The sequence below is a fragment of the Panthera tigris genome, chromosome B2 (assembly GCF_018350195.1).
Source record: "Panthera tigris isolate Pti1 chromosome B2, P.tigris_Pti1_mat1.1, whole genome shotgun sequence".
Taxonomy (NCBI): domain Eukaryota; kingdom Metazoa; phylum Chordata; class Mammalia; order Carnivora; family Felidae; genus Panthera; species Panthera tigris.
In genome coordinates, this window is record NC_056664.1 from 28503366 (window position 1) to 28528143 (window position 24778).

The 24778-nt window shown below is 40.8% G+C and overlaps 1 protein-coding gene across 5 annotated transcripts; it reads right to left on the bottom strand.

Moving 5' to 3' along the window:
- Window positions 1-4708: 4708 nt before the first annotated feature.
- Window positions 4709-24433, bottom strand: IRF4 (interferon regulatory factor 4). 5 transcript variants are annotated; one of them, XR_006217538.1, is made up of 10 exons: window positions 24379-24419; window positions 22763-23034; window positions 21296-21482; window positions 20354-20442; window positions 19498-19642; window positions 17169-17276; window positions 14516-14869; window positions 11575-11687; window positions 9262-9663; window positions 4709-5841 (listed from the first exon to the last, which is right to left on the bottom strand). XR_006217538.1 is itself a non-coding variant. In XM_007073172.3 (9 exons), the coding sequence occupies exons 2-9, from the start codon at window positions 22976-22978 to the stop codon at window positions 9520-9522; spliced, it is 1356 nt and encodes a 451-aa protein (XP_007073234.1). In that variant the 5' UTR covers window positions 22979-23039; window positions 24379-24433; the 3' UTR covers window positions 5862-9519. The 5 variants fall into 5 exon arrangements, 4 of the variants coding, with proteins under 4 accessions (XP_042841808.1, XP_007073234.1, XP_042841807.1 ...); XM_007073172.3 differs by lacking the exon at window positions 4709-5841 and having other exon boundaries at window positions 5862-9663; window positions 22763-23039; window positions 24379-24433; XM_042985873.1 differs by lacking the exon at window positions 4709-5841 and having other exon boundaries at window positions 5862-9663; window positions 19498-19639.
- Window positions 24434-24778: the final 345 nt, after the last annotated feature.

The window sequence follows — 24778 nt, forward strand, 5'->3', positions numbered from 1 at the left end:
AGAGGCTAGAGGGAAGTAGGAAAGGAGTGAATGTTTAATGAATGCAGAGTTTCAGTTTCATAAGATGAAAGAGTTTTGTGGTGGTGGTTGTACAATAGTACAACTGTATACTTGAAAATGGCACGTTTTGTTTTTTGTGTATTTGGCCACTATGTATATATATATATATATATGCCATCCCATGACACCCTCAAGGCTAAGATGTCCTGTTGAATATATATATATATATATATATATATATATATATACCTTTAACAGGAGAAACAAAAGCAAAATTAAACTATTGAGACTACACCAAAATAAAAATCTTTGTATAGCAAAGGAAACCATCAACAAAACAAAAAGGCAACCTACTGAATGACAAGGTTGATCTCAGGTTGTAATCCCGGGATCATTGTATTTATCCCTGTGTCAAGCTCTGGGCTAGGCATGGAGCCTTCTTGAGACCCCCTCCTATCTGTCTTTCCCTCTCCCCTGCTCTTTCTCTCAAACAAATTTTTAAAAAATTACGAGAGAAGATATTTGCAAATGATATATCTGGTAAAAGGTTAATGTCCAAAATATATTAAAAAATGTATACAACTCAACACCAACAAAACAAATATTTCAAATAAAAATGAGCAGAGGAGAGGCACCTGGGTGGCTCAGCCAGTTAAGCAATGGACTCTTGAGTCATGATCTCATGGGGCGTGAAATTGAGCCCCAAATTGGGCTTCACGTGTGGGGACTGCTTGGGATTCTCTCGCTCCCTCTCTCTCTCTTCTCTTCCCCTGCTATCTCCTTCTCCCCCCCCCATCAAAATAAATGAATAAACTTAAAAAAATGGGCAGATTTTTCTAAGAATATAGATATTTTTCTAAGACATACAGGTGACCAGTAAATACATGAAAAGATATTCAATATCTTCACTCATCAGGGAAATGCAAATTAAAAACCACAATGAGATATAATTTTGCACCTTTCAGAATGGCTAAAACCAAAAACACAAGCAATAACAAGGGTTGGTGAGGATGGGGAGAAAAAAGAATACTGGTACACTGTTGGTGGGAATGCAAATTGTGAAGCCACTGTGGAAAACAGTATGGACATTCTTCAAAATATTAAAAATGGAATTACCATATCATCCAATAATTCTACTATTGGATATCTACCCAAAGAAAACAAAAAGACCAATTTGAAGAGATATATGCACACTATGTATATTCCAGTATCATTTACATTACATCAGCCAAGATATGGAAGCAATTCAAATGTCCATAGATAAGACAGATGAATGGATAAAGAAGATGTGATATACATATTGGAATATATATATCACATATACATGATACATATATATAGGAATATAATGGAATATTATTAAACCATAAAAAAGAATGAAATCTTGCCACTTACAACAACATGGATGGACCTAAAAGGTACAATGCTAAGTGAAATAAGTCCCAGAAAGACAAACACCATAAGATTTCACTCATATGTGGAATTTAAGAAACAAAATAAATGACCAAATGAAGAAAAAACAAAAACAGACAAACAAAAAACTAGACTCTTAAATACAGAGAACAAACTGGTGGTTGCCAGAAGTTGGTAGAGGGGGAATGGGTGAAATATATACGGAGGATTAAAAATACACTTACCTTGATGAGTGTTGAGAAATGTATAGAATTGTTGACGCTTTATATTGTACACCTGAAACACAACACTGTCATTAACTATACTGGAATGAATGAATGAATGAATGACTGCATGAGTGAATGAATAAAGTGTTCTTTTCCTTCCTGTTTTCGAGCAACCCCAAGTGTTGTCATTCACATGAAAGTAAACAGTGGAGGCAAAGGCAAAGTGTGGAGCCTAGAGGAGTAAAAGAGGATGGGGGAATGATAGAGGGAAGTCTTCCTAGGGAGAGTAGGGGATGGGGGTAAAAGAGGGCCATAGCTACAGCCAGGAAGCCAAGACAGTGTTCATCTTCAATAGGATAGCTGGGAGGAGCATACCATTCATCTTGGAGAGATGAAGAGTGGGAGAGAAAGGGCATCCAAGGGGAAGTAAAGACAAGAACCCCAGAGAAAGGCAGGGAAGAAAGAGTTCTCTCTTTTTCCCTGCCCCACAGTCAGGGAAGAGCTTCCTGTGGCAGAAAAGATCCACTCATGTTCTGTGCCTTTCCCCTGGAAAGGCAATGAGTAAGAAAGGAAATACACACACATGTTTAAAGAAACATACAAACTTAGAAGGAAACATACAAACTTTTCTGCTTTTTTTCCTGATAACAAAATAAGTGATCATTGAAGAAATTTTGGAAAATATAAAAGAACACACAAGAAAATTAAAAATTGCCACCACTTAAAACAAATCTCACATTGTTTTGAAACTTGCTTCCTTTTCACTTAACAAAGTAACAAACATTTTTCCATGTCATAAAATACTTGCATGCCATACAAATTTTTAAGTGGTTACATAACATTTCATTCTATAGATGGCCCATTATTTAGCTAATACCTCTTTGGACACTGTTGAACCTATTAGGCAAATCCATGTGAGTTCATACTAAGGGTCAGATGCTGCTCCAAGTACTGGCTATACAATAGCAAACCCAGCTTCTATCTTCAAGGAGTTATGTTAGGGAAGAAAAATTAATAAATAGGCAATTACAATAAAGAATGGTCAGTGTTGTACTATAGACACAGCAAGTACAAATCTAAGTCTATAGTGAAAGTTTTTAAGAAATATAATTCAAATTTTCTTTAACAATATATTTTTCATTTTAGCTCTTATTCCACAAGGATAATGAAAACTCAATCTCAATTCACTTTGTATCTTTTGAGTTGGCACTAAATTTAGCACTGCTTCTTTAGGGCCCAGGCAGGTGGTAGGGGGAGAAAGTGGAGAGGGCATTCTGGTCCTCGGTGTGGTCTCCACTGAAACACATCCTGGGATGCCCACCATCCAAATGGTCACTGGTCCACACAGGTTACTATGGGGTTCTCCTTCAGTCCTTCCCCTCTGCCATTCCATAACCTATGCTTCATCACTATTCCTTTCAACAGACTTTTCTCAAGTTTATTTGTCCCTTAAAGTCTCTTTTTAAGAAGCAGTAGATATTTTTTTTAATTTAAATTCAAGTTGAAATCCTAACATACAGTGTAGTCTTGGTTTCAGGAGAAGAACCCAGTGATACATCTCTTACATATGACACCCAGTGCTTATCCCAAAAAAGTGCCCTCCTTAATGCCCATCACCTATTTAACCCATCCCCCCCCCACCTCCCCTCTAGCAATGCTCAGTTTGTTCTCTGTATTTAAGAGTCTCTTATGGTTTGCTTCCCTCTCTGTTTTTATATTATTTTTCCTTTCCTTCCCTTATATTCATCTGTTGTGTTTCTCAAATTCCACATATGAGTGAAATCACATTATCTTTTTCTAAATGATTTTTTTACTTAGCATAATGTCTTCTAGATTCATCCACATTGTTACAAATGGCAAGATTTCATTCTTTTTCATTGCAGAGTAGTATTCCATATATATATATGGAACACACACACACACACACACACCACATCTTCTCTATCCATTCATCAGTTGATGGATATTTGGGCTTTTTCCATAATTTGGCTATTGTTGATAGTGCTGCTTTAAACATTGGAATGCGTGTACCCCTTTGAATCAGCATTTTTGTATCCTCTGGATAAATACCTAGGAGTGCAACTGGTGGGTCATAATGTAGTTCTATTTTTATTTTTTTGAGGAACTTCCATGCTGTTTTCCAGAGTAGCTGCACCCCACCAACAATGCAAAATGATTCCCCTTTCTCCACATCCTCGCCAACATCTGTTGTTTCTTGAGTTGTTATTTTTAGTCATTCTGACAGGTGTGAGGTGGTATCTCATTGTGGTTTTGTTATTTTTTTATCAGGGAGATGCTGAAGTCTATACATTCATTTCTTCTCATTCTTCTTCTTTGATGCTCAATCATCTTTCTCTAGTCTGGAGTGGGAAACCAGAAATGGTGAAAGAGTTTATCTTTCTTAAATTCCCAGCTTTCTGAGTCCTATTTTCCCCCCAGAAAGAGTATCTTTAGAAGAAAAATGCCAGAAGTATACAGGCAAGTTACTTTCTTTCTCCTAATTGCTTGGCAGTAAGCAGAGGGGAGAGTGTACATAGTGGGGGTGCTTTTTAAAATACTCCAACAACATGATCCTTTACAGATCCAAACAGAAGGTACAAATAAGAAAGCCTCCTGACCTAGTTGTAGGAGGTGAAGAAATGCTTCCAGCAAGAGAAAATGTCATGGCTAAGACTTAGCGGAGAAAAGGGGGTTAGCCAGGTGACCAGGTAGCAACAGGAGAAGTCTTCAGGAGAGAGAACAGGTGCCCTTGGGCATTGCAATAGTCTGGCAGAACTGGAATGTGAAAACAGAAAGGGGGATGACAAGAAATAAAGGTGGAAGTTTCAGATGCATTTGTTAATTTTCTTCCAGGTAAAGATTGCTATGGAAACCTGACTCAGGAGGAGAGGGGGAAGAAAAAGCATAGGAAGTTATATTTTCTGGTACAATTCTCTTTAAAGCTACCATCAAGCCCAGGCTTATGAAAAAAAGGGGAAAAAATGAGAATTGTAATTTACCTAGAGACACAACAGCTTTTCAAGAATAATAAAATGTTCATAATTGAACTCTATGGATTCCAAACTTTTGAACAGTCACTCAAGGACAGGGATAAAATGAACATTATAACAGATTATGACAGACAGGTGGTCTAAACAAAAATGGCAGATCTAAAGACTGCCATATGCCAACATATTGCCAACCTGGCAGGAACAGGGGCCACTGAAAGTGTTTTCTGATATCTATAACACTCTAGAATTCATAACTCTCTACTAATTCAGAAGAGATTTATCTACCTGAGTTAATTTAGGTATAGACTGTCCTAGAAAAAAAAAGATATTATGACCCCTGGAGTGTCTTTCCAAAGAGATGATGTAGAACTTGATGATGTTTTTCTGGCATTGATAAACACTGCCAGTGCAGTCTATATAAAAGTATGTGTTTGTCAAGACAAAACTTGCTTTAAGAAAACTGAACTCAATATAGTCAAATTTGCACTATGTATAAAGAAAGGCTTATAAACATTGGTACCTAAGGAAGGTGTTATATTACTTAAGAACAAGTTCAAGGGCTCAAAATCCCTTTGAAATTCTTTTTTAGACATAAAGAGTTGATATATTATTTGAAAAAAAATCCTGCTTATATATAGTGACTCAAGTTTATTCATATTTGTTGAGCAGATAGAGCCCCCAAAAGCAGTATGATAGTTTATACTCCCATTAGCTCTATTTGATTACCACCTAGAAAATTCAAAATTATTCTGAACTAGTATTCTGGGGCTCCTAGATGCAGATTACAAACATTTCTGACAGTTCCACAAAATTTTTGGCTGCAAGGCTTTTAACACCACAAGCTGCAGCCCCGTCCTTCTAGTGTTCCCAGTAGACTTGTAAGCAGTTGATAGGTTCTTTTTCTACAGTTTTATGTTATATTTCACATTCCGGATGCTGGTTAACCTACATCCCCTCCCCTTTAACTACAACGACAAAATCAAAGAAGCAATGAATATAAAAGGAAACATTAACAATTTCCTTGGGTCTACTAGACCTTTTAAAATACACAAGGGAGAAGAGGGAAAAGATTGTTCAATACTCTCCTTAGATGTGTTTCCATGGGCTGGAGAAACTGCCGTATGCTGGGACAAGTTTTGCTGGTTTTTTTTAAACAAGCAGAGCACTTTGCGATCAGATTTTATGGACCCATACAACAACCAGGAAGGAAGCAGGCTGCTGCAGCAGCCTCTCTGAAAGAACACAACAGAAGGAGGAAGTATTTTAAAAGCTATCAAGATGAGTGTTTAATAACACACACACACAGCTCACAACAGATTACTTTTTTAAAAAGTCTTTATAATAAAATTCATGCATGATTATATACAACAATTGTCCATGAGATGATCTACCTAGTTCTCCAGACACCCTTGCCTGGGAGGCCTAGCAGCAAGATGGAACCAACATAGCTTTGGATTGAAGTCAGGGGGCTGCTTGGTCCTATCCACTTATACAGATGGGGTGCAGCAAAATGAACCCCACTACCCATTAGGTTTCTTCCATCTCAAAGAGTCTAAAACAAAATATGAGTTTATATTGGAGAAGGATTGGCCTGCTGACCTTTCTTTTATCTTTCACATCTCCTCTTTCTTCTCCTTCACTTCAACTACATTTCATATACAGGCTTTCCTGAAAGCAGTGAAAATAAATACCAAGAAAATTGACCTTCACTGCAATCATGTGACAAGCTATTTGCCACCAGTTAACAAGAGGTGGATGAGAACACGGACATGGAACAATCTCAAAAATGGGGCTATGAAAAAAGTAAATTGCAGAACAATACATATGGCACAATGGCCCTATTGCAATATTTAAATAGATGCCAGTCAATTATAAACTAAGGAGATACATAGAAAAATATAGACCTTAAGGAAGCTCACCACTTCCAGAAAAACATTCACCTGGAGAAAGGGGAGAAATGTGATCAAAGAGAAATAACAGGGGGGTTGAACTAAAAGAATTTTTGCTAAAAATAACTGATGGGAAAAAATATTGATGTTCACTGGTACAGCCAACACAGGAGCAAGGATTCTCTTGGGATGCATGTCCACCTGTCTCTCAGCCTCTCAAGCGAAAACCCATGCCAGACCCTGCACCAGAGTTGTCCAACTCTGGGGTTTACATACAGTGACATGCAAAGAAAACCTTGTTTAGACCCTAGCCCAGTGCGTGCCTTTTTCTAAACATGAACCTGGGCATATCGGTGCTTTGGTGATAACCATGTTGTTCTGCTGCTCATTCCATGCAAGATAAATTTTATCTCCCAATAGAACAGTGTCTTCTTTGCTCAAAGGCAATAGTCTTGCTGGGTTTCTCTATAGGGTGACTAACTGTCCTGTTTTGCCCAGGACTGAGGGGGTTCCAAGGTTTGGGTTTTAAATGGGTTGGTCACCCTGGTTCTCTATAGTGTTCCAGAAGACATCAACTACTGCCCAGTTCTACTAAATCCAAAGAACAGGAAATAAGCCCTTAGAACATGCACCTATGAGACTTACACATTTTTAAACCTTGCCATCTGAAGCTTTTTAGCATAAAAAATGCCTAAACTCTTCTATAGTACCTTCTACTGAAAACAAACTAAATTCCACTTTGCTAATCCCACTTCATCAAGTCAAGGAATGAGTCAAGGAATGAATAGTTATTCATTTTCAAAGTTCTGAGACAGCTGTCGGGATTCTTCACCCTGATTATTTCATAATTCATTCACTAATGCCCACTCTGGATTCTTCCAAATTAAAAAAAAAAAGCCAATGTAGATGAGAGCAAAAATAAGAAAAGGTAAAGTGGCCCAAGCCAAGAGCATTTTCCAGAAAATTTAACTCCAGTGTTAAAGCAGCTTAATATTAAAAAAAGAAAGAATGAAAAAAAAAGTAAAGAATTCACAACAGCATTTGAAATCAAGCATCTGCTTGGAGAATTCAGAAGACAAAACAGCCCTGGGACTGACACCATAGAGCTTCTCTGATGTGCTGGGATGGGGTTATTCTCCAGGGAAGAGGGCCACACACGTGGGGCCTGTGTCACAGCCATTCCTAATTTTGTTTCCAATTCGTCCTTAGGATAATATACCCTAAAACATTTTGCATCTATAAGATGTATAAATTACTGCAATTCATGAAGTATAATCTGCTGTCCACGTGTATTCATTCTTAGCGGCTGATGAAATTCCATAAACTATGCTACTGACTGCACGGTGGTGGAGTTCTATGACGACAATGCCTCTAAAAAGAGTGAGGTAAATCTGTATTGTTAGGTTAAAAGAGCACTGCATAAAAGTGGTTGCAAGATGATCCTATCAGGTTTTTTTGAGCTGATGCATATGTATAGAGAAATGAAGTGTACTGGAAGAATAAGTCAAACTCTTCTTGAGGATATTTCTAGGGAGAAGGATTTGGGTTGCAGTAAAGAAGGATGATGTGCTTCATTTTTGCCTGTCTATACTGTTTACATTTTCCATAGTTAATATGTATTATGTTATTATTAAAAACTCCTTTTAAAAAGTTAAAAAAAATAACATTCCAATGCTTCATTGCTTACTAAACTGGATAAAGGCTATATATAATCTATAATCTATCTAATGCAAGGGATACAGTTTGTTGAGTGATTTAAAAAATATAGATTAGAATAAGAGTGGTATATATTTGAGAACTATCAAGTCTTTTTCTGGGCCTGAAAGTAATAGCAATTTTTTTGTAGTATGATAAAAATATCAGTTGCCAGCATCACAGTCTAAACATCTGTACTTTTCCAAAACAATCAACAAGGAAGTGATCAGGTTTACTTAAGCAAGTAAAGGCCCTGTTAAACCATATTGGCATGAGGAAGCATATAATATACAAAATAAGCAAAAACAGCCCACTGAGTCTGCAGTTATGCAATCAGTGAAATCCTGTCATCATCTTTCCTAACAGAGTTCACCAAATTGAAAAGCATCGGCTCCTCCTCTTTAGTGTTGTCATGGATAACTAACTGATAGCCAAACAAAACAAACAGGATAAGAGGGGAAATGTCACCGAGTTTCAAAAATATATCTTTAGTATTTGGATTGTTGATATTTTTTTCTTCTTTAAAGAAAAAAAGTTTTACCAATAATTTCTATAGAATGACAGACAAAAAGACAAACAAAAAATATCTTAACCAGTCATTATGAGATTGTAGAACAGACAAAAATATACTAATCAAGTGTAGCACTAATGCTTTTTGGTTCCACAAAATACCAACTGGCTTCCAGGGGCATTCAGGAAGAGAGAAAATTGGGGGACAGTGTGAGGCAGGGCAGGAAAGCCCATCATAGGGTGAGACCCAGGCCAGGGCGGGGGTGATGACCCACCCCAAAGCTGGAGGCCCCGTGGTCCAACCTCGGTCAAAGATTCTGTTCCTTTCTATTAGCAAGCATTTTCTACAAGACCAACATCACCTATGTGCATTAATACATTTCTTTTGTAGGCAGAGTCACCTCAAATTTAGATATTACTTCCCTGAGAAATAGTACAGCACTTAAGTACTTTTATCCTTCTAATTAGTGGTAAATACTGAAAGACACGTTTTCTCAGTTTTAAAGCAAGAAATAATCCACATCAAATTAAATATATCATTTAAGTAAATGTAAACACCTTCTTTGGTCAATTTTCACAGTAATTATCAAAGATGGCAGTCTACAGAAGACCCTGAAGACCATCCTTCCTTTTGGAATAAACTCATCTGTCATTTACATGGAGCTGGTTTTTTACACTCATTCTCGCTGAGATTCTCCTGAAGTGTTGAACTGAAGCCCCAGTTTCCAAGTTTCTCAAAAGAAAAAGAGGGAGTTCAATCAGCTGTTCCTGTCAAAGTCAGATGTTTAAATGAAGCAAAATCACTTGTCTTGGTTTTCATTCTTGAATGGAGGAGTGGCGAATAGATCTATGATAATCTTCTGGACTGCTAACATGTTCAGGTAAATCATAGCCCCTCAGGAAATGTCCACTGTTCTGCTGAGCAAAATAATATAGTTGTCTGGCTAGTAGAGGTTCGACCTTTAAAAAGAAATTTTAAAAGATATTTTTGAAATATTCTTTTTAACATCCTATAATTGGCTTATAATTAAATAACTCAATATCTGAAGGTATGGTAAGGTTAAATCCAAAGGTAAGTGCTACACACATCAAAACATTCTGAAGAAGTAACTTTTTGTTAGCCTTTACACATACTAACCTTTAAAAAGATTCTAACTCATTCTTGGTTTTAACTGAAGTTAAAGTCAAAGATGATACTTTTAAATCAATAGCCACTTAAAATTTATGTTTAAGCCTAAGCACATCAAGTAAAATGGCCAAATTAAAAGGAAGTTTGGGATGATTAATGAAGTTTGAGATAATTCAGGATAATTTAGGCCAATGAATTTTTCACCACCACAGTTTGACAGGGATGAAGGTGTAAATCCTGAACAATTTACAATTCCTGGATGACTTACATAATCTGTATATTTCTAAACCTAAAATAAAGGAAAACAAAAGGGGCAAAATCAAACAACAGCATTGCTATTATGGGGAAAGAGAGGTTAATTAACCCCAAATTCATCTTGTTTGGCTATTTGTGTGGTTCACATTCACTAAAAAAAATTCAGCTTTCAGTATTTCCTTAATTTACAGCATCTAAGAAAACTGAATAGTTTGTCAATCAACTAAGCCATTAAATTGAGCCTTTCTGTCATTTGAGATATAGAAACTTAAGCATAATTCACATGAAATACCTAAAATAAACTAAATCCATAGTAAAAAGGAGTATGAACTCCTAGGTATACACATACCCATTTTTCTTTTCCATACCAGACAACTCCCAGAGACCCATTATTGCCTAACTCAGAGGAGAGCTAGTGCATCCAAAAACCCCTTAAACTCAGACAGATGCAGGAGTTTTCCACCAACTTTTGAAATGTTATTTATCAATCCCAAGTATATTTAGTCAGCTGTTAATAAGATATCAATTATTATATCAATAACTGGAGAGAATTCATGACAAAGCTCTAAAATATATAAAGACCATATTTTTGTTGGTTGGTTGGTTGGTTTTTGATTTTACAATCAAGAGGCCGGACTGTGTGTTTAAAATTAGTGTGCTATTTCAGTTTTCAACAAGAAACACTATCAGAACTAAAATATGACCTTAATGTTTTTATTATTTGTTATAATTTTTTTAATTGTCTGGACCCATTAATAACTCTCAAAGCTAAGTAGCAATATAAAGTTTTCGGATTCAAAAATCTTAGGTATTCAAAACTCTGTTTCCTGTGGCAAACTTATTCTAAATATGACCTATATAAACCTTTTTTCTTTTCTTTTTTATGAAAAAGATGTTTACTTGGTGCAGTTCAACCTGTTTTCAACTCTGCTAGAGAACATTGCAGTGGTCTGGTCTACTTAAACTCCTTGAAAGAGCCTCCTCCAAATAATACATGGCCCTTGGTTTCCACTAAAATAATTTCTAAAAATCCAGATATAAAATAGGATTTGGAAAAATTTTGGAGAAACTGCAAAATACATAAGTCAGTAAATAGTTTACCATTTGGGAAAACTTCTCCATCAAGTGAAGATCAGCTAGACAGCATTTTAAAAGCAATATTAAACATGGAGACTTTTAAAGGGCAACTATAACCGCCAGTCCTTTTAGATCCTTATAAAATGAAAATAGGACAATGTCTTGATCAATACACAAGATGGGACAAATAAAGCCCATGTTTGCAGGTTTGTGATTAGTAGACCTCTACGTCTGGGAAAAACAAATGGGTCTCTGGGCTGTGCTCCCTGCACCATTCACTGGGCCCTGCTTCCTCCCTCATAATTTTCCCAAGTCACTTAACATTTACTTTTCCTTTGAGACTTTCCTGAGACCCTGCCATTGATGAAAAACAGGGAAATTCAATCATTTGAATGTGACTAAATACTCACGTGAGCAGTGATGAGCTTCCTTTGCCTCTGAGGATCTGGAAACTCTTCCCCAAAGCACAGAGTTACCTGGAATCTTGGCAGGGGACGGCCATGGTGAGCAAATGCTTGTAGCTCTGGAGAAGCCCCACAATAAAAAAAAATAAATAAACCTGATCAGAAACCATCACTGAACAGGACAGGTTAAAGCAGGAAGCAAAAGTTTACCATTGATCTGGAAAACTAAAATAAGAGTATTCTTTATTTCTCTAAGTGGGGTTCTTAACTTTTAGACCCCAGATACAGAATTTCATCTATATGTTCATATGTGTGCTTTTCCTGAGAGGGCTCCAGGTTTCACTTGATTCTTTAGAGGAAATATGCCCTGCAGATTAAGAACCTTGCTTTGCAGCATTGACCCAAGAGAGGGACCTTTCTGTGACTGAGGCATCACTGAAAATCTTCACATTATCTTGGAGACCAAGCACCAGTTATGGGCGTCTGTGTCCTAGTTGGCACTAAGCCTAAACTGTGGGACTTTGAGCTGACTTCTTGCCTATCTTCTGGGACAGACATTGATTTGAAATGAGAAAGGTAGTGATGAAGCACTAGGGGTCCCCACTTTTTGGATATGTATATCCTGAAGGCACCATCCCTACCCTAAGGATTCAAAACAGAGACTGAGCACTGTGGAAACAACACTTGTACAATCCCTGACATTGACCCATGTCCCTTTGCCCACATTCAAGATGATTCTTATGCCTCTTGTGGCTCCTATTCTTTCCTTTCCGCTAAAGTTAAATGTCACCTCCACAAAAGAAAACACACTTACACGGTTGCTGCAACAACTTCTGCAGAACAGTGTGCGCATGCATCTTGATCAGATATGCACCCTCGGGCTTTGCCTTTTGGGGCTGTCCCTAGTAGTTTGCAAATCCTGAATGGGTAGATATCAAAGATCTCCACTGTTCTCTTCAACTGAAGAAAAGTTTCTAACTAACTCACTGGACTGTTTGACTTCCTGCTTTTTTTTTTCTTCTTCCAGAATTCAAATCAAACCTAACTGACTTAGTCAGAATGTGTAAAAGGCATTCACACTACTGAGGTCTGAGACTACACCTACACAAGCTAATCAGAGTGGCGAGTTGGCACAATTCTCCGAAAAAGTCGTGCCTCAAGTGCTTGATAACATGAGAACATTCTGTGGGAATCCTTGATTATGCAGAAGCTGGTCTACATAGCTGCAGTTTTTAAGTTCACAGGTTCTTCCTTGAACTTCAGTGAATACTTCAAGATAGGAGGTTGCAGTGAGCAAAAAGCACAGCCCTTAGTTACAGATGAAGAAAAAACAATTCTTGCTCACAGATAAGTATTAAATTCTAGGCAAGTGAATTCACAGCTTGAGGATGTTCATAGCTGGTCGAATATGCTTTCCTTCTTCTTGACTATAGAATGGGAGGATTCTACCTTCCTAAAACATACAAGGTGAGAGAAACTCACAGAAGCAAGTGTCATTCCTCTGGGACACCTTAACTAAAGCCCTAGTTCTGTGGCATCTTCTGAATTGAAAGAGACCAAGATTCACAGTCTTGGTGAGGATATCTATGAGGAGATCCAACCCCATAAGGGCTCTTTCAGACTTCACTGCAGATATAAGAAGTACAGACAAGATGACCCTTTGTGGTTCTTGACTCTTCCTTGGGTGCCCACCATGATTACCACAGGGGACCCCAGGATGGACAAAACAGTCACAGTGCAGGCTTGGAGCCAGTTCTGCAGCTCATAGAGAGGAAGAGGTGTTCAGGCCCACATGCTTTTCTCACCTTGGTGCTGCCTCGGGGAACCAGAAACTCAGTTCTCCCTCTTCCTCTTGTCACACATCTTAGTCAAGGGTTAGTCATATAGAGACATATTTTTCTTGGGGCACTAAAGAGAATTTGATGAGCCTACACAAATTTGGGCAACTTAGACCCAAAAGGCTAAGCAAATGTCAATGGTGTCAAAGCACATAGATGCTTTATATTTTTATTTTAAATGAATTGAATCAAGAAGCACATTCAGGGAAAGTAAAGTCACATGAAAATCCAAAGACATAGGGTATTTCTGAAGGGGTACTTATAAAAGAATAACTTAAGGATAAGATACAGAAAAAGGTGGAAGGGAGCTAATGGAACACCTTTCTCCCTCCAAAGGAGGCATCATCCATATAGATAGCTGAATGAACACTCTGGATGAAACTTCAACAATAATTTCACAAAAGTGGTTTCACAAAAGCCAGCCTACGGCTAATTTAACTGTTATGAAATCAAACCTAGAAAAACAAAACTTACTGGTTTTAGAAAATATGTTTTGAAACATGCATATCATAGAGATAACTCAAATCCTAACTCAAATCCTAATTTGAGATATCTCAAATTATGAGATAACTCATAATTTCCCTTTTGCAAAATCAGTTCTACATACTCTATCCTTGGTCCCACCTGCTGGAGGGCATCTGCATAGGGGTAACACATCTCAGAACCAAGAACATTAACAATACACTTCTAACCTTTATGACTTTCCTAGGAATCTTAAAAAAGCTGACACATTAGCAGACATGCTTGCTGAGATCATACTACCAATAAAGTGTGAACTTTATTAGTCAGTGACAATTGGTTGAAGACCAGAATTTTAAGATATCAGCCTGAACCACAATGCCCTTGAGCAATCTCCCTCCTCCTCACACCCCTCTGCTGATGGAGAGGAGCAGGTGGTAGAGGCAGAGGTGAGAGATGAACAAACAGGAAATCTATTTTCAGATCATGCTGGCTGGGCTCAGGGGTTAATAGAAGGAAGACCTCTGTCTGGTGTGGGAGTGACCTTCTGTTTGAACCACTGTGGCAGGCACACTGTCACCCCCTCTATTCTGTCTCTTAGGCTCACAGGTGTGGGATGCTCTATTCTAACAGATAATTTGGTGTATTACCTGCTAAAAATTGCTGTGTGTCAAAGAGCTTGCAGGTCTGGTCCCTCTCCAACTTGTTGGGCCGGTCACTGCACAGTGCCAGGGGCCCATCCCAGTAGATTCTGCTCTGGCATAGTCTTTTGGCATAAAGCCCATCAGGGGCCATCCACAGGACCACACCTCTTTCCAGGTGACTCAGAAGTTTCTCAATGTTTTTCCTCTGGCCATTGTCCTCTGGGTAGGGGAAAAGGACCTGGTCCAGGTTAGTGGCGTCATAGGTATGCCCATGGGAGATCCGACACCCTTCAGGGCTAGATGTGGTTAGCTCTTTCACCAGGATCTCTCGGTAGTACAAACAGATGTGGAGTCGACAGTCTGTAAAAATAGAGATTTCAAAGTCAGTGCTAAGGGACCAAGGAACATTGGATACCCACCAGGATGCCAAACTACTCAACCAGAACATGTTTATTTGATATTCCATAAAAAGTAGAAAGTTCCATAGTGAAGGAAGTGTAGGAAATGTTACATGCCCTCATCTCCCTCCTGGAGTCACGGATAGTGACCAATATTAAAGAAATCCTGCAAAAATCTATTTAATGTTATTGAACTCAGAATTTTCCAAATTTATGTGACCATAGATATTTTTGTGGAGAGGGAGCACCCCTTACATTAGTTTTCTGCACCATATGTTTGACTTGTATTAGAGAGCATCACTCTTACGAACTTTCTATGTCATTGTTTTCATGATGATGATAGTGGTCATGACAATTATGTCTAAAATACGAAGTCATGTGCCACTGAACAAAAATTCCTCTTTAAGCATGGTGATAAGTTTTGATTTTGGAGGAAGTAAACCCTAAGTTAAATTTCTACTACCAAAAAGAATATAATGATGTTTCAAAAAATAAACAAATATTTTACATCTGAAACTGTCCTAAAATATCAATATGATGTCACTTACATAAAAATACATATATACACACATATACATATATGTATGTTTAAGTTTCAGGAAGTATAATGGGAATGATTTTTTTTTCCATTTTTGCTTTCCTGATTGTCAAGTTAGTTTTTATGCTATATGTGTACGACTTGTATAATAAAATTAATTCATGTGGAAAGAAAAGAATCAATAAGAACAATGTTCAAAGGCTAAAGTCCCACTAGGCTTTCAAAATCTCCCTTGAAAATAACTGCTTTCTAAAACATTAAACAAGATGAGTTCACTTACGAAATTTTTTGGATTTCAGAACCTTCTTCTGAAGGTTTCACAAACTGGAAGGACCAAGCTAGGTTTGCAAAGGGCCCCTTAACTGAAATGCAAAAGGGCTTTATGGAAAGGCAACAGTTACCCACCCATAACTGTATGGGATTTCAAATGAATGGGAATTGCAGTTGTCCAACAAATGTGCTCAAGGTTGATAATCTGTATAACGCATACCAAAAAAAGAAAAAAAAATCCACAAAACCCTCTTATTCCTCAATGGCAGGTTTTGAGACTTAAACAACCCACATCACTGTGTCAATTCTCCACTTCAATTTCTGCTGCTGTAAACACACTAGGTGAGAGTGAGCTCAGACAGCGTACCTGAGGATCACTGATGACAGTGAGTGTTGGCCATTTGAGTTGACTTTCAGGGCAGGTTTCATTTCATTTAATGTCATCAGAAATCACAAGTTCCCAGTGATATAAATAGCTGTTTATTTCCTACTTTTCAGGCACCCACACAAGTCTTAGGTGCCGAAGAGAAGGGTTAGAAAGTTTCTAAAAACAGACACAACTCTTTCTTTTCAGTAACATCTCCCCTCCATCATTTAGGAGCATCTAAGAAGAAAGGCAGTAAGCCTCATTTGGAACTTCAGAACTGAAAAGAAATAAATGGTTAACCTGGAAGTGAGAAAGGTGCCCACAACTCCCTGAAACCTTGAGAATTTATATTTTCTATATCTGATTTTTAAAAAGCCTTAGGGGCAGGTGAGAATTCTGAAGCTTAAGTTATTTATTTTTAATATAATTACAAGTCCCATTTTAAAACAATCCAAATGTTATCTAAAATATAAATACACACATACCACATATGTTTAGTAAGCTTTGAGGTGACTTCCTTAAAATAGGCAACATCTCTGAACTGCAGGGAAATGAAACTTTAAAAATCAGATCTAATCCAAATTTTTTGTAGGATATGTCAAATTTCAGAGGAAGATCTCAATGCCAAAGAGGATGACCTATTTGCAGCTAAACCTGGAAGGATGATCAGCTTTTCAAAATGAGAAGTCCTTGTGTACTTTTCTAAGAAATTATACTACATTGTGAGAATGTTGGCTGAAGAGGGGCCCTTAGTATGTAAAGCTGAGGTGTTTGCATATTTCTGGAAATTCAGATAGATGTCAAATGGAGACCTTAAAATGACTCAATTCAAGCCAGCATTTAGAATTGGCATCAGAATAGCAAGCTGGTTTCTTAGTGCGAAGTTTTCTAATGATGTTCCTCATTCACACAAGTTGGGAGTCAGATGTGTATACACCCACTTGAGGCCCCAGATGGAAGAAAGCCAGTGTCCATGGGCTGTACTCAGGGACACCCCCCCCAATCAAATCTACCCCAAAGTGAGGGTGGAGTCACAGCAGAAGCCAGCCTCCTGGGGGTGTCTCTAGAACAGAACGCTGCACTCACCTGAGAGCGCCAAGGCTTCAGCAGACCTTATGCTTGGCTCTATGGGGATTCCGGGGGCCTGGGACTCAGGTGGGGCACAAGCATAAAAGGTTCCTGTCACCTGGCAACCTGCATTTGTAAATAAGAATCAGATCATGTCTAAACAGAATCTGTCCGACGCATTGGAAGGTCTCCTCTCCCTGGGATATGGCCACTCAGCCCCTGAGGGGTGCACCAACCCTGGGAGGGATGGGCCAAGGGCCCTCTAGAACTGACCACTGGCATTCTCAAGGAACTAAGACAAGATGAGGTCCAATCAGAAAAAACAAGACTGAAAGGGGAAGGAGCCTTTCACAGCTTTGGAAGGAAACTTGGAACAATCCCTCTGTTATTTTTTCTTTCTTTTTTTTTTAAGTTAGTTAACACCTTTGTCACCTCACATAATTGCCATTGTGTGTGTGTGTGCGTGTGTGTGTGTGTGTTGTATACTGGGAACATTCCAGATCTACTCTTTTAGGTGCTTTCAGTAGAATATTGTTAACTATAGCCATGTTGTACTTTAGATCTCCAGGACTTATTTATCTTATAATTGGAAGTCTGTACCCTTTGACCAACATCCCTCCATAATTACCCTGATAAACAAGGTAACCTAGGCTCAGAAAGATTTATTCCTGTTCACGTAGCAAGTTCACAGTAGAGTCGTGAGCTCAGGTCTACCTGAGCTCTGATGCCAAAGAGCCCAATTAAAAACTTCCAAGTTTGTTTAGTTCACACTTATTTAGTTTCTATTTCTGGGTTCAGGAGAAAATTGAACCATGTCTCTTGGCAGCCTGGTAGCTTTGGGTCACACTAAACATTAATAGAGAAACAATATGTAATAGAACCTAATTTTGTTGGCACTTCACTTAATGTCACCTATGCTTCAAAATATATCTACCTATTCCATATTTTTGTATAGTTTGAGGCATTGCCTTGTTAATAAAGTTCTTAGTTCAATAGAGCCTGATGCACTAGCCATAGGTCTGAATTTCAGAAATGAGTTAGCTAACTCCTCCACTGTGGTATGGAAAACAACCTTTGTTGCAAATCACTCTTGAAAAGCTAATAAAATCAAATTCTGAGCTTTTTTGTAAACATGCCACTCAATGCAAATTTTAAATGATGGTAAACCTAAACATGATTAGAAAAACAGATTAAATTGTGAAGGACCAAATATTCCTAGAACATAGAGAAGGACTTGAGTGTTTACCTGTCTCAGGATTTCTATTTAAATAACTAACTCAAAAGTCCTAAAAGCTTGTGTTTTGCTGTATTCAATCTACTGTGTGAAGTTTTCTCTGCTCTTAGTGATTAGTGCTTCCACTGAGAGTTCTCATTTTGATGTCTGGGGAGCTCCTACGGGCATGGGACCACATCTAATCCAGAGTGAGCAAAGTTCTTTGGGCCCTAATACCAGCACTAGTCACCTCCTGGAGACCATTTTATTTTTGTAGTATTTATTCATTACATTCTTACTATCACCTTTAATCCCAAGAACAACTATAATGGATGCACTATTGGTTTTTTCTTTTTTAAGTAAACTCTACCCCCAGTGTGGGGCTTGAACTCATGACCCCAAGATCAAGAGTCTCCTGCTCTACCAATTGAGCCAGCTGAGTGTTCCATGGGCACACTATTGGTTAAGAGAAATATACCAGCTCAATAATCTCCTGGTATCCCTATAGAGGGAGTGCTTGGGCACAGCTATAGTATGGAAGAAACAGACCAGTGAGATTATGTGGCCCTGTCAACATTAAGGGACAATCCAGGAGGGAAGACTAACAAAATCTATTACTTTTTACCAAGGACTGTTTCAGGGAGGATGAAAAATGTTACCCTAACCAACAGATAATTTAAAAACTACAGCCAACCAGTTTGATATCTGACATCTCCTGTCTTAAATGAAAGGCTGGCCTTTGGGGTTAGATCTGAAATTAAACCCCAGCCCCTCACTTTCACTGGATAACTTTGGGCATTACTTATGTGTGTCTGTCTCAAAAATGTGGGGCAGTTTTTAACTGCCTGGGATGGATCTTTGTGATGTTTAAATAAGATCTCACGTAAGGCAGTTCCCAGCACAGATCCTGGTGCAAGCAGGCCTTGGATTCCTTCCCCTGAGGGCCTTACCATCTTGCAGGAGAGAGAAAACCCTCTCTCCACTGCACGTGAGGTCTTTCCTAGCAGCTCTGAGAAGGGGAAAGAACTGGGGTACTGCTCAGAAGGACAGATCAGGAGAGAACAGGGTTCTTTGGCCCAGATTGTTCCACTGGGTCAGCCACAGGCATAGGAACCAGTCCAGCACACTCCTTACCATTTTCACAAGCTGGGCCTTGCCAGTGGTGGCTGCGGGGTCCAAACGTTACAGGACATTGATATGGGATTTCTGGGTGAGGCTGATCAGGGACGTACTCCCTCCAGCTTCGGTCATGGGGTGGCATCATGTAGTTATGAACCTGCTAAAGGAACATGAGGGAGAAGCTGAGATGAAAAGCAACCAGCTCGGCAAAGATCAGTTGGTTGGTTCTGGGAAAGAGCGGCAGATTCTTTTATATTCAAACTCCTCACAGAATCTCTTATTTGGCTGACAGCCAAATAATTTTATCATCTCAAAAGACTTTGGAGTGAATAGCTCATCACACTAGGTGGAAAGTAGCCATAAAGAATTAAAAAGCACAATGAAGACAGTGTTATAAAGTAATAACTTATGTAAAGCTTCATCATATGGTTAAACCTGGCACCAAAAGTACTGCAGGGAAATTTCCCTTCTTTTACCCACCAGAGTGAATAAAACAGAGCTGCAATTCACATCAGAAAAGTCTGAAGAGATCAGCTGCCCTGTGGTTTCACATGATAAAGCATTGCTTCCAAAAGTTTCATCTTCCACAACAGATCTGTTTCCCAGATTTCAGAATCAGTAGAAGTCTCTACCAACAGGCAGATACACCCACCTCTCCTGTCCTTAAGACCAACACTAATAGTAACACCAGGTGGAAAGTGAGATATTCATCCAGTGATTGGGAATTTGGTTTGGCTAATTGACTAATAGCAAAAACAAAGTGCTGCTGTTTTTGTTTGTGTATTTTTCCTGCTATGTGGGATTAGCTTGCTCACATGGCCTCACCCAGACCCAGCCTCCCCTTCTAGAATCCCTGCATTCTCCACCATACCTGAGCTGGGAGTGAGGTATAAGGAGCTGTCATGGTGTAGGGGTGGCTCACGGTCATCTGTGGGTCCTCCAGGGTGAGCTGCTTTGCTCCTATGTATTTGAGCAAAAGACAAATGGCAAAGTGTGAAAAAAGGAACTATCATAACTAAAAGTGAAATATTAGAAAAATACCCAAGAGTTTAATTCCTAGAATGCATAACAGTGTTGACAAATAAGGCATTTTTTTCCAGCAATTACCATGGGCAATTACTTGTTCTGTCCATTAAACTGGTTTCTACAAGGTCTGACTTATGTAGGAAAGGTAGAGAAGGAGATGAAATACTGTGTGTGAATGCACCTTGTCACATAAAGAGCCCCACCAGCAAGATGTTCCATAAGTGAAGTAATTTGTATGGCTAGTTTAAAATGCATATTTTTGGGTTCTACTCTGACACACTGGTCAGAAACTTGGGAAGAGAAGTTATGAATTTCAATAAGCATCCCAGCTGACCACAGAACACTCTAAAAGTTGATATTTTTTACTTAAAATAGTAACAATATACAGATATATGTATGCTTCCTTTCTACAAAATGGTTAACCATGAAACACTGATAAGTAAAGATAAAGCTTCAAACAAGTTTTCCATTTTTTGTTTGAAAAATTTGGCCTATATCTTACATCGATAGAACTAACTGAAAAATATGCACACACAGATGAACACACATGCATATATATACACCCACAGGTATAGAGTTGGAATCTGAGAAATATCCTAACCAATACCACAAGAATTTCAATTTATGGCCCTGAGGACTTGGCAAAGAGCCTGCCGGGGTTGAGCATGAGGCAGAAAGCAGGCAGGCTATTTGAAATATAATAGACAAATCAATCCTCAGAATGAAATTAAGGCATTACAAGTGTCTGGTTGTCTATATTCTGTGACCCCAATCCAGGAAGTCCCACCTTTTTTTGCACCCTCAGGAACAATCCTGTATACTTTGTAGGGGTCTGAGATGTCCAGCTGGCTTCTCTCAACCAGTTCCTCAAAGTCATTGCTCTTGTTCAAAGCACATCGTAAACGTGTCTTCCAGGTAGGAGGGTCTGGCTTATCTATGCCTTCTCGGAACTTTCCTTTAAATAGTGCCCAAGCCTTGTAGGAAAGAAGAGATTAAAAAGTTAAAATACAAGTCTTAAAAAAAAAATAACCTGAGAATTGTATTTCTAAAGGAAAGAATGATGCTTAGGTGCCTTAGATTTACACTTTTGCTCAAAACATGGGACAAAAAGACACCTGGTGTACTCTAGGCATAATACTTTTCACCTTGGACTCTATCATTGCTGACTTCAAGACAAGTGGTTTGAACATTCTCTAGGTATTTATAAAAGGTAGGTGAGATGTGGAGGATCACTGGAAAGGGGCCCTTATCAGCCCATCCTCTCAGTATCTGAAGTGAGTTACACTGGAACTAGGGGCAGAGTTCTGGGGTCAGCTGCTACCCATAGAGTATGTCTGAACGGTCAATCTGAGGTATTCTGAGAGCAAATTCCTGAGGAAGTCCCCTTTGCGTGTTCTGCCTGCAGGTGGTGGGGCTGGGCCCTAATGCACACTTCACTGGGTAAATTGCTCTAGGGGAAAACAATCATCACCACACACACACACAGAGAGAGAGAGAGAGAGAGAGAGAGAGAGAACTAGAGAAATATGTCTATGTCCATGTCTATGGAGAGAGGCTTGAAAAGAGGGAGTCAGAGACAGAGAGCAAGAAACACACGGAAGGACCAAAGAGAGTTAAAAGATAGAGACAGCACCAGAGACATTGAACTAAAGAAAAAAAAAAATCCAGAAAGGTCTCCATAGAAAAACAGTGAAACAGAAAAAGACAGATAGACATACTGAGAGGGACACGAAAAGAGAGGCAGACTCAAGCACATCTAAGGGTGTTCACAGAAAAGACACAAGAAGACAAAGAGAGACACATGCTGACCAAAGAAGGCAAGGAGGTATCCAGAGGTACAGAAAGAGAAAATCACAGAAATGCAACCAAGAACACTCAAGTCAGAGTCCTTGGACTGCTGCTCTCCCCGGACTGAGCCTCCAGACATTTATTTCCCTGCTGCTGGAGCCATCTGACTCTCTGTCTACTGCTCATGCCACACGCTCAGGATTGGGACCTAGTCCCCCATTTCTAAAAACACTACAAAGGTTGAAATCTCTCTCCTCTCAAGCCTTCTGCCAATTGACTGCCACCTGATGCTCCCGGACCGCCCGCCCCGCGGGTCTCATTCCATCCCGTCCTTCCCACGAGGTCCCCTTTCCTCTGAGAACCGTCAGGAGCCTACAGGGTTCGCCATGGAGTCTGGGTTAGGGACCCACCAGGCTCCTGGGGCCTTCCCTCCACCCCCACCCGGGGCTTCCCTCGTGCTAGTAACCTTGAAGAGGGCGGCGTCCTCCTCGCGGTTGTAGTCTTGCTTGCCCGCGTGCTTCCAGGGGATGCGGAAGATGCTTTTCTCCTCGTTCTCCCACACCAGCCCTGGGTACTTGCCGCTGTCGATCTGGTCAATCAGCCACTGGCGGAGTTTCCCGTTACCGCAGCTCACCGAGCTCATGCCGAACTCTCCGCCTCGGCCGCTGCCCTCCAGGTTCATGCCCAGCGCGCCTAATGTCGCCCTCACGCGCCTAGGATCCGCCTCCTGCTCTAGCTCTGCGCTACAGAGAAGAGGGCCGGCCTTTAGCCACCGTGGAACAGCGCTCTGAGCACCCTTCTCAAACCCCTCTGGCATTGACCACGAGGCACTGGAGTCTCTGAGGCAGCTAAGAGCGCTCTATAAAAGTCGGTGTTGCCAAAGGCCCCTGAGAGAAGACACCCTGTCTCATCCCTTGGCGCGTCCGGTATTGCCGCCCCTCCAGCGTGCCCCCGGCGTAGTCCATCCTCCTTCCCCACCTTCTGGACTCTCCATTCTTGTTACACATCCCACAAGCCAAACGCTGCCCAGGCAACACAACTCTAGCCTTTGTGCACATTGCAAAATCCAGCCGCCACCAATCTTTGGCACCGTTTGCTTGCTCACTCTTAGTTCCTGCTCGTCTTTACCCATTCCCAAACCGTTGCCAGTCCATTCCTCCCTTCATTTTCAGTTACCACTCTTGCCCACTCTCCCATTCACATTCCCTTGGTGGCCCCCGAGCGCCACGGATCTCGCACGTGGGAACGTCTGCTGTTTGGACGTTCTAGGTGCTCAGTACCAGTTAACTCTTGCCTGGGCCTTCTCTTCCAGTACCTGCGCTCTGCCTCAAGAGTATCCCTGAGCCCTCTGCAGCTAGCAAGGATTAGTGGGCCCTGGGAGCAACACGCGGCTGAGACCCGGGTCACGACGAGGCGAGCGGCGCACCCTAGTAGATGAAGATTCTGGCGCGCAGAGCATCAGCAGGACCCCGGAGGCCAGCAAGCGAGAGCGGAGGCGGGGAGGGTGCCGGGAGGGTTCTCAGAGGGCATGGGGTTGTGGCAGCAGAGCATAGGGCCCTAAGTGGCCCAAATTTGGATCTCCTCCTCCACCACCACCAGCCGGGGAAAAGTGCGCGGGAGGCCACCGTGAGTTTGGGCCCTTCAGGGCCACAGGATAAAGAGTCTGAGATTGAAGTCTTGGGAGTAAGGGGATGTCCCCTCTCAGGGAAAGCCTGTAGTCCTACGTGGGTCCTTTCGATGGTCCCGCCTCGGGCACTCCTGGGGCCCTGCCAGTCTCTTTATCCTATCCCATCCAGCGCGTGGCCTCTCCCGGGCTTGGGCGGAGCCGGCCCACAGAGTGGTGAGGGCAATGCTTGGGCATTGCACCGTCTGGCCCTCCACGGAGCTCCCACAGAGGCCCCGGGGCCCAGAGCAGAAGAGGTGAGAATCGGAGCTCCCACAAGGGGTATGCTCCCTCCCTCCTCCTAAGCTGGGTTTCCCTGCATTGCCCTCGATATGAACCCCGGGACCTCTAGTCTCGCGTTCCCGGTTCTCTGTAGTGCCAGCCTCACATCCGTGCTCTTGCCCGACCCCAAGCCTTACCTCGCCCCAAACTCGTAGCTGAGGGCAGCAGTGGGTCCCAAGTTCAACTGTTGAAACTAAGTATCGGAGATGGGAAAGAGGAACTTTATAAAGCTTAAAAGCCCCGCTGGGGAGGAGCCTGGGGCGGGGCTGGGCGCGTACCAATGCGCCTGCCGGGTTGGGGCGAAGGGGGCGCTGTGAGTGAAGACTGGGGCCCCGCGGGAGAGTCCCAGAGCCAAGGATAGAAGGAGTGTGTGTTGGAGGGTTTGCTGCCGCCGCCGCCGCCAGGCTGGAGGCTCTCGCGCTGGCTGCGACCCTCGTCGCGCTGTGAGCGGAGAGCGCAACTCGAGTCGGGCGTTCCCAGCCTGGGGGACTCTCACTTGGGGCGGTTTCCCACAAAGGGCAAGGCACTAAAATGGGG